General features: G+C 44.5%; 1 protein-coding gene across 11 annotated transcripts in view; it reads right to left on the minus strand.

Moving 5' to 3' along the window:
• Window positions 1–13,129, minus strand: part of TENM4 (teneurin transmembrane protein 4) — a 755,231-nt gene that overhangs the window by 218,462 nt on the left and 523,640 nt on the right. For all 11 annotated transcript variants that reach the window (XM_057408504.1, XM_057408506.1, XM_057408511.1 and 8 more), the window contains one exon: window positions 3,354–3,606. In XM_057408504.1, the coding sequence (XP_057264487.1) occupies window positions 3,354–3,606 (253 nt within the window). The remainder of the gene's footprint in view (window positions 1–3,353; window positions 3,607–13,129) is intronic.

A 13,129-nucleotide genomic window follows, 5' to 3' on the forward strand; every position in this document is an offset into this window, starting at 1 on the left:
TTAGATAATCATATCATGTATGGTTTTGCAATAGAGAGGTCGCTGGGTCACCAGGGTGATGAATGTCCTCCTCTCTGAAGGCTGGGCAGAGTCTGCTCCCTTGGACATTACCTGTGAATGGCTGTCTAGTTACACAACACTCTCCCTTCTCATTATGAGCTGTAGTGGCAGAAGCTGACCTTACATGATTACCACATGAAATTCCCTGGGAATGGAAAGCTGTTGGCTTGTCAACTAGACGTCCATCTAGTTGGCATTTATTTGCCCCTGCAAGGTCAAGTGTAAAGGAACAGAAAGGAAGCTGCAGAAGAAGAAAGAATGAGGAATAAATATGGGAGGAGCTGACTTACCTGTCAGGAGTGACTGCTGAGCAAAGATCTTCTCATCAGAACCTTGGTAATATATTGTTTTTACAGCAACAAAAAAGGGAGCAGAGAGGAAAAGAAAGAGGAGAAACAGAAAAGGGAGTAAAGGGAAACTAATGAAAAGGAGGGACAGAAGAAGAGGGAATCTGCCTCTTGCAACACAAAAAGTTCTCAGATACAGGGATAGGCTGATGGTGGCAGTTGTGTACTTGTGCTCCACATCTTTGCTTGCCTTTCAGTGTGGGTATTTCCAGACAGTGATAAATCACCCTAAATTCCCAGTTCTGAGCACTGCCTGGAGCCCAGGGCAGTCAAAATGAGTGATAAAACTCTAACTGTAGGCACGTTGCACAGCCTGTGACAATCCCTGTTTAAAAGATGTAGCTTTTTCTTCATGTTTTCTCTGTTGACTAATATGGGATTTAAAAAGGAATGGATATTCAATGGAAATACAATTCCGTTTCTGACATGAGATTACTCTAATCTCCTATTGCTATACTTCAAAGGCCTTAATGCTTGGATTAATGTCTTATTTTTTTACATATTGGACATTTCATTCTCTTAGGTGAAGGTTCTCACAATGTTTGCAGCGGGGAAGGTCATCTTCATGGAAGAGATGGAACTTGGTATCCAAGTTTGCTAAACAGCTCTGAAGACTGTCTTTGGTGGCTATAAAATTCCACCTGAAGGAAATGGAAGACCTCTGCGTGCTGGAAGAGCAGGCTATGGAAGTGGAGATTTGTTACAGATTCACTGCTCAATACATACAGCCCAACCTCTTTGTATTGTGACACCATTAGAACACATTTTATGTTCTTAATATTGTCTCATGAGGGAAGAAAAGCCTGTCAGTCATGCTCTATAAACATACTCATTTGCTGTTTGGCATGAAATCAGACATTCTTTTCCAACATGATTGTTATCTGAAGGGACACTGGGCAAAGTGACACCATCAGTGTGTCTAAAGCCAAAGCAGTCTTGAATAGACCTGTTTTCTACCTAATGAATTAAAAATAGCTAATTTGAGGATCAGTTACAAATGTGACTAATTTGTGATGCAAGTGAAATCATCAGATGATGCAGAAGATCTCTTTCTGCACGTAGACCTCCAGCTGTGGTTAACAGCAATAATATGACCGACCCAACTTGTAGAATGAACACTCTGCTTCAGATCTTCATAAATTTATATCCACAATGATTTCATGGGAAGTCTTTAAGGATGTACTCACTCCAGTTTAACAGGAACAGTCCAAGACTACCCAGATAATTGCTCTGTCTATGAACTCCTGCATTTAGTAAGATGTGGTAAAGCTGTTTCTCCATCTCCCTCTCAAATCACCAACAGCATTGGACAAATGGGAGCAGGATATTTTCAGCAAAGAGCTTTTATCTATCTCTGACATTCCTCCACTGACCCAGCAGCAAGGACATTCCTTCTCAGTTGTAAGGTTCTGAGACACTCCACTCAGATGTGAGGATGCCTTGTCACTATTAAATCAGTGTATTACCTCTTTTCCAAAGAGTTCACAACCTGGTTTAGAAGAAGGCACAGGGTTTCCTCCACACTTTTAGATTATTCACAAAAGGGCTGCACGAGTGGGGCCTAAGTATTCCTTAATGTCTTTCTTTTTTCTTGTTTCTCAAAAGAAATAACACATAAAAATCAATGCTTGGGTATATATATTTAAGAGAGAGTAACACAATATAATTAGTGAAGCGGTTGCCAAATCACACTTGCAGTACTTGCTTATAATTTTGCCTTAATCTTTTGGATCCAGTTTTTAGATGAGCCTTTTTAATAAAGCAGCCGTGGAGAAATAAATTACCCTTCAATGCCATGAAATGTGATGTTGAGGTCTGCTTGGGAAGTTTCAGAGGGCCAGCAGGCATAGTTCATCCTCAGACGTGCTCATTCTTACAGACCACTTTCTTAGCAGGAGCTGGCAAAGCTGGTATATTTTGTCCCAGGATCTCAATGAGATTCCCACAGGCAGGGATGTGACAAATTCATGGCTCAGTTTTCACTTATTGTATGTTTGAGGCTGTCTAAAATCTTTCTTGTTGGTTTTAGAAGTTAAGACAAATGAGGGGAAAAAGGCAAATAAGGAAGTGCATTGTGTTTGGCTTTGAAGACTTCTCTCCAGACACCACGTATGGGGGCTCATGACTCCAGCATTTCCAGTGGTTTCTCAGTAGAAAAGCAAAGGGTGAAGCAAAAGCTCTGAAGGATGCCAAAACTGAGTTTCAAGTGGGACAGCAAGAAGTGGAGCACTCACCATCGGATAGGAGGACTGAGGCTAAGGGAGGATGACAGCTCCCTTTTCCAGAACCTACATAGGACCTAACAGAAGCGATGAACTAGAACAACTCCGTGCATCCCTGTTGTATCCTTCATGTGTGGCATAGGTGGAAAAGAACTGAAGAGCTAAATGGAAACACCACTAGTAGACTGATGCCCTGGTGAAAACTGGTGTTTCATGCTTGTTAGAGCAATGTTGTAGGGCACTAATGTTGCAGTCAGCCTCTCCTCATCAGGTAAAACAAGATCAAGCTCCTAAATGATGTACTACAGAAACACCTGCTTGATGAGGCACAGCTGGAGGGCTAAATCTTTTCAATGTATTGACTGATTTCAGTTTCTTAAATAGGATATTGATTTATCCTACCACATAGAAAGAAAAGACATTAAAGGAAAATAAAAGAAAGAAAACCAAGAACATTTTAATCTATGCTTCCCCATTTTAAATGAGGAAAATAACCTTATGAGCAGCTGTTAGAGACAACTTTTTTAGTTTAGGAAAGAAGAGCAATTTCCCCTTCTCCTAGTCCAAATAAAAAGACACAAGGAATAATAAATACAGCTCAAAATACATAAGCCAAACACCAGGTCATAAAGTGAATAGTTAGCTATACAGATGCAAGTGTTTTCCATGAAATCCTTAGCACACACAATCAGAACACAGTGAAGTACCAAAGAAAATGACTTACCTGGTCTCCAGTGGGATGTTGCTGTTGAGTAACCAGTTGTCCTGAGCATGGGCTGGCTCTTGAGCACTGGCTGGTTGCTCTCCAGAAAGAGAGTGGTCTGTAGGAGCTGGGCTAGGATTGCTGCGTGGAGTGAAGTTCCCTCTGTTTAGGGAATTGATGGAGGCCGCGTGGTGTTGATTTGGGGTGTGAGCATGAGATATTGGAGGTGGTGGAGTTCGGAGCCTCGAATGATTTTGAAGATTTGGAGGATGATCTAAAACATAAGGAAAATATCTTTAAGGCTCCTGATTCGAGTTGTTCCATACGGCGCTCATTTATGTGCAGGCACTTTAGGGAGGCTGGGATGCCACCTATCCTAAATCAAACTCAAACCTTGTTCCATATGCTCTAATGACATATGTATTGATCCCCCAGCCAGCTAGAAAAATTGTTGGCTTTCATGCCCAAAAGTTCTGAGAGCTTAAAGCACTCCAAACAGGCCGTCCTGACAGCCAAGTTAACTCCGATGAACAACCACAGGTTGCAAAGTGCAATCTATCTGTGACACTGATTTGTGATAAAGCCTGAAAAATACAAGCAGCCTGGATAGATTACACTTGAGAGCGAGGTTATGATGGATATACAGCTCCCAGTGAAGTTTGTGCTGCCAGCTTTACCCAAGAACTTTCAATAGTTAAGTCAACAACAAGACGGAGAACACATTAAATCATAGATGGGAGTTTAAGGAAAGCAATAAAACTGTGTCAGGGTTATACAATTTAACAACATCCAATAGTTTGTACTGTGAAGAGATGTACTCAAATGGAGTAAAAAATGCATGTGGCATAAAAACTTGAGGTGTCAGGAAAATGAAAAAACATATGGTGAAGAAAGATAGAAAGATCAGTAATAGGGCTATTTTGAGTAAAACTCCCAAGTATTTGTTAGCCAAGAGTCTGAGGGAAGGCAAACACTTAGGAAAGACCAACCCAGTGCTGGTTATATTGGCATTTTTATTCTTTTTTAACTAAAATCAAGGATTTTGTTTTTCCCATGTTTTCTGGAAATGAAGAAGAACTAAATTATTTGATGGAACTGGAGAGAGATGGACAGTTCAGCATACTCTGTATGGGACACGGATAACTTATTCCTGATTTTAGTAGGTTTCTGTTCCTAAGCCATTAATACATAACAGTTATCTGATGCCTTATCTGAAAAACAGTGTATCCTACCAATGTAATACCAGATTAGTGTATCTTGAAAAACTAACACTAACCTAGTGATACAACAAGAGGTGATGGGTTCAAACTCAGACAGGGAAGTTCAGGCTGGATATAAAGAAGTTCTTTACTGTGAGAGCTGTGAGGAAGTGGAACAGGCTACCCAGAGAAGTGGTAAATGCTCCATCCCTGGCAGTATTGAAGGCCAGACTGGACAGAGCCTTGGGTGACATGGTTTAGCGTGAGGTGTCCTTGCCCATGATGATCTTGTAGCTAGTCCAGCTCCAACTCCCTGCCACAGGCAGGGACCCCTTCCACTAGAGCAGCTTGCTCCAAGCCCCTGTGTCCAACCTGGCCTTGAACCCTGCCACGGATGGGGCAGCCACAGCTTCTCTGGGCACCCTGTGCCAGCGCCTCAGCACCCTCACAGGGAAGAGCTTCTGCCTTAGAGCTCAGCTCAGTCTCCCCTCGGGCAGGTTAAAGCCATTCCCCTTGGCCTGTCCCTACAGGCCCTTGTCCCAAGCCCCTCTCCAGCTTTCCTGCAGCCCCTTCAGGCACTGGAGCTGCTCTCAGGTCTCCCCTTCAGGAGCCTTCTCTTCTCCAGGCTGCCCCAGCCCAGCTCTCTCAGCCTGGCTCCAGAGCAGAGCTGCTCCAGCCCTCACAGCATCTCCATGGCCTCCTCTGCACTCGCTCCAGCAGCTCCATGTTCTAATAATGCTGCAGGCCCCAGAGTTGAATGGGAAAGTGTAAATCCTGCAATACGCAATGGGCACCCCAGGAAGTTCTCCTGATACGGGCTGACTTTCCCTAATGGAGACTGAGTCAGAGGCTGCTCCTAAAGATCTGCTATGTAAATCTCAATTTGCACCCTATTATTGCAGACACATTGCAGATCCTATTATGGATAATGCTTTCGAATCAAGCAAAAATGTGTCATTTTCATTCTCTATTTGCATACCGTCTGTGATTTCTTTGCTAAGTAAAGACAGCACATCTATCTTACTCTGGTCTATGTGCTTTTTCATGGGATTTTATAGCTTGTATTTCTTTTTTCTGACATTTAGGGAGCTTTTCCTCCCTGAATATTTTTAATGCCATTCATACACAAATTCTGAACACTTACATTGTGTCTGAGCACTTCTGAATTTCACATACCTGGACTGGGATTAGCAATTGTTTCCCTTCCATACCATCTCTTTTTCTTTCCTTCTTCTCAAGTTAAAGAACTTAATTTAAGGCCAGGTTGGACACAAGGGCTTGGAGCAACCTGCTCTAGTGGAAGGTGTCACTACCCATGGCAGGGGGTGGGAACTGGATGAGCTTTAAGGTCCCTTCCAACCCAAACCCATTGAAAATTACTGCAGCTGTGCAGGATTTTCTTGATGCAATAAAACTATCGAGGTTCTTATCCTCTGCAGCCACCAACGATCCGATGGGATTTGCAAAGGATAAGGGAAGCCTACAAAGCAAATTCTTTCTTGATTTCCTACAATTGCAACTGTCTCTTTATTTGCACACGCTCTTTGTAACTTGTTCCACAATGTTTGAATGATATAAAGTTTGTGGTTGTATTTCCCCACAGGAAGGAGAACCTTAAAGCTGGCTGCAGGGGCTCTCTTTCATCATGTATGTGCGTGAATCTCATACCATGGGAGATGCTTTGATTATTCTGCTATATATTCTATATAAATGGTCTGTATTTGTAGCTGCTCAGGCAGCACTGAATCTTTGCAGATCCCACCACATAGGTAGGATACAGGGGAGGTCAGATACAGCTTTCTACATCTAACAGCAAGCCTTTATTGGGACAAGAGTACCGGATTCAGGAGACTTTACAGAGGAGGAGGACATTGTGGTCACCACACATATTGTATTAGTTCCCAAAGACCTTTATTAACCAACTATAAGAAAGGTAACTGTGACTATGCCTGGCAGTGTCCAAGGCCAGGCTGGATGGGGCTTGGAGCAAGCTGCTCTGGTGGAAGGTGTCCCTGCCCATGGCAAGGGGTTGGAACTGGGTGAGGTTTAAGGTCCCTTCCAACCCAAACCAGTCTGGGATTCTGCGATTCTATTTGTAAGTTATCTTGGCTTACTCAAAAAGAGATGATTCTCAACATTTGCCTTCTTGCAGTTTCCCTCTTTGGTTTCCAAAAAGACATGGAGTTTATTATTCCCTCTCTACTTGTTGTTGGAAAGAAAACCCTGACATATACTATTCAGAAGGACCAACTAAGCTAACAGAGTAGTGAGGATTAAACCAAAGAACTTGTAAATTACTTCCTCCATGCCCCTCCAAATTTCTATGTCTCCAGAGTCGAGCAACACAGTTTAGGGGATGATTTTGGGACAACAAAAGAGATCTGTAAACAGCAAAGGAGCCCTCTCAGTCATAGACATGAGGTGCCACTGAAACAGAGTCCCAGAGATGAAGTTCAACTTGTAGAAGAAAGGCTGGCACTTTGGAAGTCTTAATAGCTCAAAACATAATGAACACCCCTGTAAGTCTCATTTTCTCTAACTTGTCTTCAAAGTGTGTCAAAGATGAAACATGTCAGGATTCAAACAATGACATATCGGAGATCTGACTGCGAAAACCACCAAGAGAAATCAAGTTGTCTTTGTGTTGCCTTTGTTTTGTTTGGTTCTTAACATTAAAATGTCATTGACTAACACTGGCTTGGTAACCACAGATAAAGCAGAGCTGAAAGACAACTCAGTTAATGAAGCTTGCACTTGGCACATAGTGGAGAGCCTTGACAGAATCCTGTGAATGAAGAATTGAGCAACTGTGAAGCATAAAAGCATTACCAATGAAGAGCTGAAATGACAACATCGGAATAAAAGGTCTGAACCCCATGTTCCTTTTCCTTCCCTCAATCTTTAATGAGTAGCACTGATTTGAAATTAGTCTATGTAACAGTTACACTTTCTGATTCATTAGCTTTGGGGATTGTGCTCAGGGCAAACCTCAGAGGGAAAAATAGGTTCTTATCCTTTTTAACCCCTTCTCCTGTTCCTTCACAAGTTTGTCATTTGTATGTCTGCTCATATTCAGACTGCCTGATGCCTGACTGGGTTAGGTACAGGAAAGATTTCTCTTTACTTACTGTAATAGTGCCAAGTGGAATGAATCACTCATTGCTCCCTTGAACTTAAACTCCACAGCAGTTGTGATGACTGACTTGGTGGTGTGGCTTTGGGCAGTTGTGTCTATACCCCCACACAGAGAAATCCCACCCGTTGAGAGGAAAAGATCTTATTTGAAGTAATGAACTCTGCATCCAACTGCCAGAGCAGCTCAGAGCCTTGCTTCAGCTCCAAGGCCATGCTACAGTGTGGTGCAGATGTACACTCACAGCCCTCCAGACAGCTGGAGCTGCTTTCAGCTCAGGAGGGACCTGATCGCTCCCTACAACTGCCTGACAGGGGGAAGGAGCCAGGAGGGGCTGGGCTCTGCTCCCAAGGAACAAGGGATGGGACAAGAGGAAATGGCCTCAAGCTGCACCAGGGCAGGTTTAGATGGAGCTGAGGAACAATTCCTGCCCCAGAGGGTGCTCAGGCATTGGAACAGGCTGCCCAGGGCAGGGCTGCAGTCACCGGCCCTGCAAGTGTTCACACCCCATGAAGACGAGGCCTCAGTGCCATGGGGCAGTGGTGGCCTCGGCAGTACTGGGAATGGTTGGACTGGGTGAGCTGAAAGGGCTTTTCCAACCTGGTTGGTTCTATGATTCTACGCTTCATCGGCTCCCTGTTCCTTTGGGTGTCAGTGGGTATGGAAGCTGGGGTGCCTTCACTCCTTGACATGATGAGCCACCTAAGGTCAGGTGGACTAGGAAATACTGAACTAGGTCTTCCCCAGCACCCTTGTAGGGGGACAGAGTTTGCTGTTAAAAGTGGCACTGCCTGCCTGAAGCAGGGGCCCTATCAGACACACAGTAAGCCAATGCCAGCATCTGCAAAATGAAAAGCCAGCAGAATATTTAACCCCCAAGTTAGCAAATAATGGAAAAATATGAGGAGAAAAATCAGAATGGGAGAACTGCTGTCTGCCCAGAGGGTACCTTGCTCCATCTCAGGGCTGTTATTGATATTCTCCATTCTAGAGGAGAACTTCCTCCTCCAAGGAATGCTACACTAGGTTGGTAGCAAAACAGTTGCAGAACATAAAAGTTGAAGTGAATTTTCATGACAACATTACCTACAGTTTCCCTGTGAATGTCTCCAGCCACTATCCGAGGCTAGTTTAGACACTGTTGGTAAAGCTACATATAGCAGGACCAGTGAAGAAAGACTGTAACTATCAAAATCCAAACTTGACCTCCAGCAGCATAAAATGTGTAAAGAATGCAATCATTCTTCATCCTACAAACAGACTGCAACCAGTAGCAAGTGGAAATGGGGAACCTAGAAACCATACAGCAGATAGAATCTCACCTTCTTACTGAGGTATACTGGGTGAGGCATCCCTGCACATAGCAGGGGGTTGGAACTGGGTGAGCTTTAAGGTCCCTTCCAACCCAAACCACTCTGTGATCCTATGAAGCACCTCTCTAACTGCCCATAACAACACTTCCTTGTCTTTACTGCTTATAAAACACAACAGATACACCAAATGAAGTCTGAACTAGCCACCTCCTCTGCATTCTTCCCATCAGATGTGTACATTACATGCAAACTTTCCTCTCAAGTGCCAAAGTACCTTTGCAAAAGCAGAATATTGACTGTGGGGTTTGAAATCAATGTTCTGTTTGATGCTGGGCTGTCAAGCTTTGCCTGTACATAGTCAACAAGAGCTCTGGGTGGTTGTGTTTTCATCAGTATGCATCTGATTGAATTGAATGCCCTACAAGAAATGCTTTTAAAAAGGTCCAGCTCACTGTCAAAGGATGATACGCAGTCTTTTAACCCATGGAGCTCATTATTTAACTTCATAAAAGGGAATCAGAGAGTAATAAAATCAAAGCAGAGTATTACTATTTAGAGTCTGAGAGTTTATGAAGAATCATTGCCTTAAACACAGGGGAAAGTGGAGAAAAAAGCCAGAATGTCAGGCAGAGTGTAAATGAATTACTTAGACTGAAATAACATATTTAAGTTCTTAAGTAAGTTACTAAAAACATGGGAAGTAGCCTCTACAGTGCCCAAGTAAGCAAATTTTCTTGCAGTCTTGCAGACTCCAGGTTTTTTGCTGGGCTTACTGAAAAGGAACACTGCAGGAAAACTGCAGCCTACCTCCTGAAGAACTGGGAGCGTGCAGCCCTCTCCTATATATGAGATGTAGGGGATTCTTTCTCTGACTGGGAGGGACTCTTCATTAGGGACTGTAGTGACAGGACAAGGGGTAACGAGTTCAAACTTAAACAGAGGAAGTTTAGGTTGGATATAAGGAAGAAGTTCTTTACTGTGAGGGTGCTGAGGCACTGGAATGGGTTGCCCAGGGAAGTTGTGAAAGCTCCATCCCTGGCAGTGCTCAAGGCCAGGCTGGAGGAAGCCTTGGGTGCTATGGTTTAGTGTGAGGTGTCCCTGGCCATGGCAGGGGGGTTGGAACTGTGTGATCTTAAGGCGTTTCCAACCCTGACTATTCTATGATTCTATGTAGCAAGTCAGTACTTCTGAAAATCACAGACTACTCGGAGTTGAAGGGACCTTCAAGCTCATCCAGTTCTGTGAAGGCTACTTTACAAACGTAAATACAACATTCTTGTGCTTTGCCCCAAGCATTTGATCCTTGGCATTTGGAATCATAGAATCCCAGAGTGGTTTGGGTTGGAAGGGATCTTAAAGCTCATCCAGTTCCAACCCCCTGCCACAGGCAGGGACACCTTCCACTAGAGCAGCTTGCTCCAAGCCCCTGTGTCCAACCTGCCCTTGAACACTGCCACGGATGGGGCAGCCACAGCTTCTCTGGGCACCCTGTGCCAGCGCCTCAGCACCCTCACAGGGAAGAGCTTCTGCCTAAGAGCTCATCTCAGTCTCCCCTCTGGCAGGTTAAAGCCATTCCCCTTGGCCTGGCCCTACAGGCCCTTGTCCCAAGCCCCTCTCCAGCTTTCCTGCAGCCCCTTCAGGCACTGGAGCTGCTCTCAGGTCTCCCCTTCAGGAGCCTTCTCTTCTCCAGGCTGCCCCAGCCCAGCTCTCTCAGCCTGGCTCCAGAGCAGAGCTGCTCCAGCCCTCGCAGCATCTCCGTGGCCTCCTCTGGCCTTGCTCCAACAGCTCCACGTCCTTATGTTGAGGACCCCTGATCTGAGAGCATGTGTGTCTTTTTTTTTTAAGTTATATATATATATATATATATATATAATTTATATATATATAAACCCTAAACGTCATTTGCAGTCAGCCAGGCTGACCCAGTGGCTGTGACTGGGCAGTGCCTCTGCCACTTGGATGATTACCCCTCACACGTCTCCTTTCAGTGGTGTCCAACTTGCACAGGCTCAGCACAAGCAGCTGGATGGCATCCCTCATGCATAAAAGGCCTGGAGGAATGGAAACAACTCAGATTTGCTGCCTCCCCACTGCACATTTAAGAACTACAACTGCTATTACACCTAAGGTTATCCTTGAAAGAAATGTGCCTTGTTTCTCTGATGTCTGCACTTCATTGACTTGAGGCACCGAGGAACTCTTTTGTACTGAGAGTTTCACTGGTTTCCCTGCACAATGCTGTCTCCAGTGTTTGTTGTGTGGTTCTTTCATGCAGTAGCATATGGAGACAAATACATAAGCAAACAGAAAACCGCACAGTTCAGCCTTGTGGCCAAACCAGACCTCATTAGCTGGTATGGTTACACTGGCAAGTCTCTGAAGTGTTTGTGTAAAGCAGCTCCCCAAACCAAAGTACTTCCACAAAAGGTGCCTTTGGCTGCTGTAACAGCAAATAAACTCAGGCTTTTGCCAACGCAGCTCTGTCAAATATTGGCTTTTTTTTTCATATACCTATATTGGAAAAGCTTTGAAATATAGATCTGAGTTTTGCTTGTTTCTCCCTAAAAATAATATGAACAGTCTCTATTGTGCTTACGTCCTTCAAAACTCTTGTCTAAACTGCAGCACTGCTCTGCCTTAGCTGCACACAAACAACAGGACTGACAAACCCCCAGCTCCACCAGCAAAGCTATTGACAGCAGCTGAGGAAATAGGTTTATATGAGTTTTACATTGCTGTTATCAGTGATGATACAGAGACTGTCCTTTTCCAAATACAAAGTGATGCAAGTTCTCTGCAGTATGAGTGTGTGACAGGACCAGGCACCAACTCTTAGGGAGAAAGACTGCTGCAAAAACATGTAAAGAATTTACTGTATTCAATCCTAGAATCCCAGATTGCTTGGGGTTGGAAGGGACCTTAAAGCTCATCCAGCTCCAACCCCTGCCACGGGCAGGGACCCCTTCCACTAGAGCAGCTTGCTCCAAGCCCCTGTGGCCAACTTGGCCTTGAACACTGCCAGGGATGGGGCAGCCACAGCTTCTCTGGGCACCCTGTGCCAGCGCCTCAGCACCCTCACAGGGAAGAGCTTCTGCCTAAGAGCTCAGCTCAGTCTCCCCTCTGGCAGGTTAAAGCCATTCAAAGTTAACTTGCAAGCTTTGGGTCTGGATTCTGATCTCTAAGGGGCATGTAATTCCCAAAGCCACCAGGGAGCTGAGGAACGGGTTTGTCCCTTTCCTTTTCATCTATACATATCCCAGGCTGGTGAATGAATCAGTCTCTGGAAACACACAATTCCATTCTTTCACAGCACAGTGCTTATGGAACATGCCATGATGTGGCGTAGCACAATGCCAACGAGCACTAATGATTGTAATTATTTACTCTACGGAAAGAAATGGGGAAATTCCACGTTGGCAGCAACAGAAATGAACTAATTCGAGTCCCTGCTGGCAAATGGAGATTTTTATCATGACTTTGGATCAACTTCTGCACATGGTGCTGCCCGGGTGCCACCAAACAGCAGCACAGAACCAGCTTGCCAGTTCTTCCCTTGTTGCCCCCTCATCCCCATCCTCTTTTTCATGTCTTTTTCTGCCTTTAAAGCTTTAACAAATCCAATTCTTTTAATTACTTCCAAAGCGCACCATGAGCTGGTGACAAGGCTGAGAACTGATGCCTGTCACAGTGATTAATGCCTGCACCCCCCGCCCCGGCTACAGAAGCTGCCTGATTTCATTTGGTAAAAACCATGGGTGCAGTTAAGTGTAAAATCTCTCTGCACAGGTGGAAAAACCTTATTCCCTTTGGCCCAGGGATGTGATTTGTGAGAGCGGGGTTCCACGACCTTTCCCTTCAGGTTCTAGTTGACATTCTGGGAAGCGCGATGGCAGGAGGCTGTGCTCCAAATAACTCGGAAGCAGACAGCAAACTTTTATGGTTTTATTAACACTTGAAGAGGCCACTAAAAGAAAATCAAAACGATGAATCTGTCAAGGCACCCCTCAGCAATGCAGTGCTTTGGTCACGGCGGAAGGGCAATGGAGTTTACCCAGTGTTTGTTTGTCTGTCTATCCATGACACCTCATCCCTTAATATCTTGTTACTAACAGTCCCTCTGGTAACACACTTCCAGGAGGAAATAGCCACGAT

This window comes from Pezoporus wallicus, unplaced genomic scaffold (assembly GCF_028554395.1).
Source record: "Pezoporus wallicus isolate ANWC-B61680 ecotype Strahan unplaced genomic scaffold, APGP_CSIRO_Pwel_v1 contig_7461, whole genome shotgun sequence".
NCBI lineage: Eukaryota > Metazoa > Chordata > Aves > Psittaciformes > Psittacidae > Pezoporus > Pezoporus wallicus.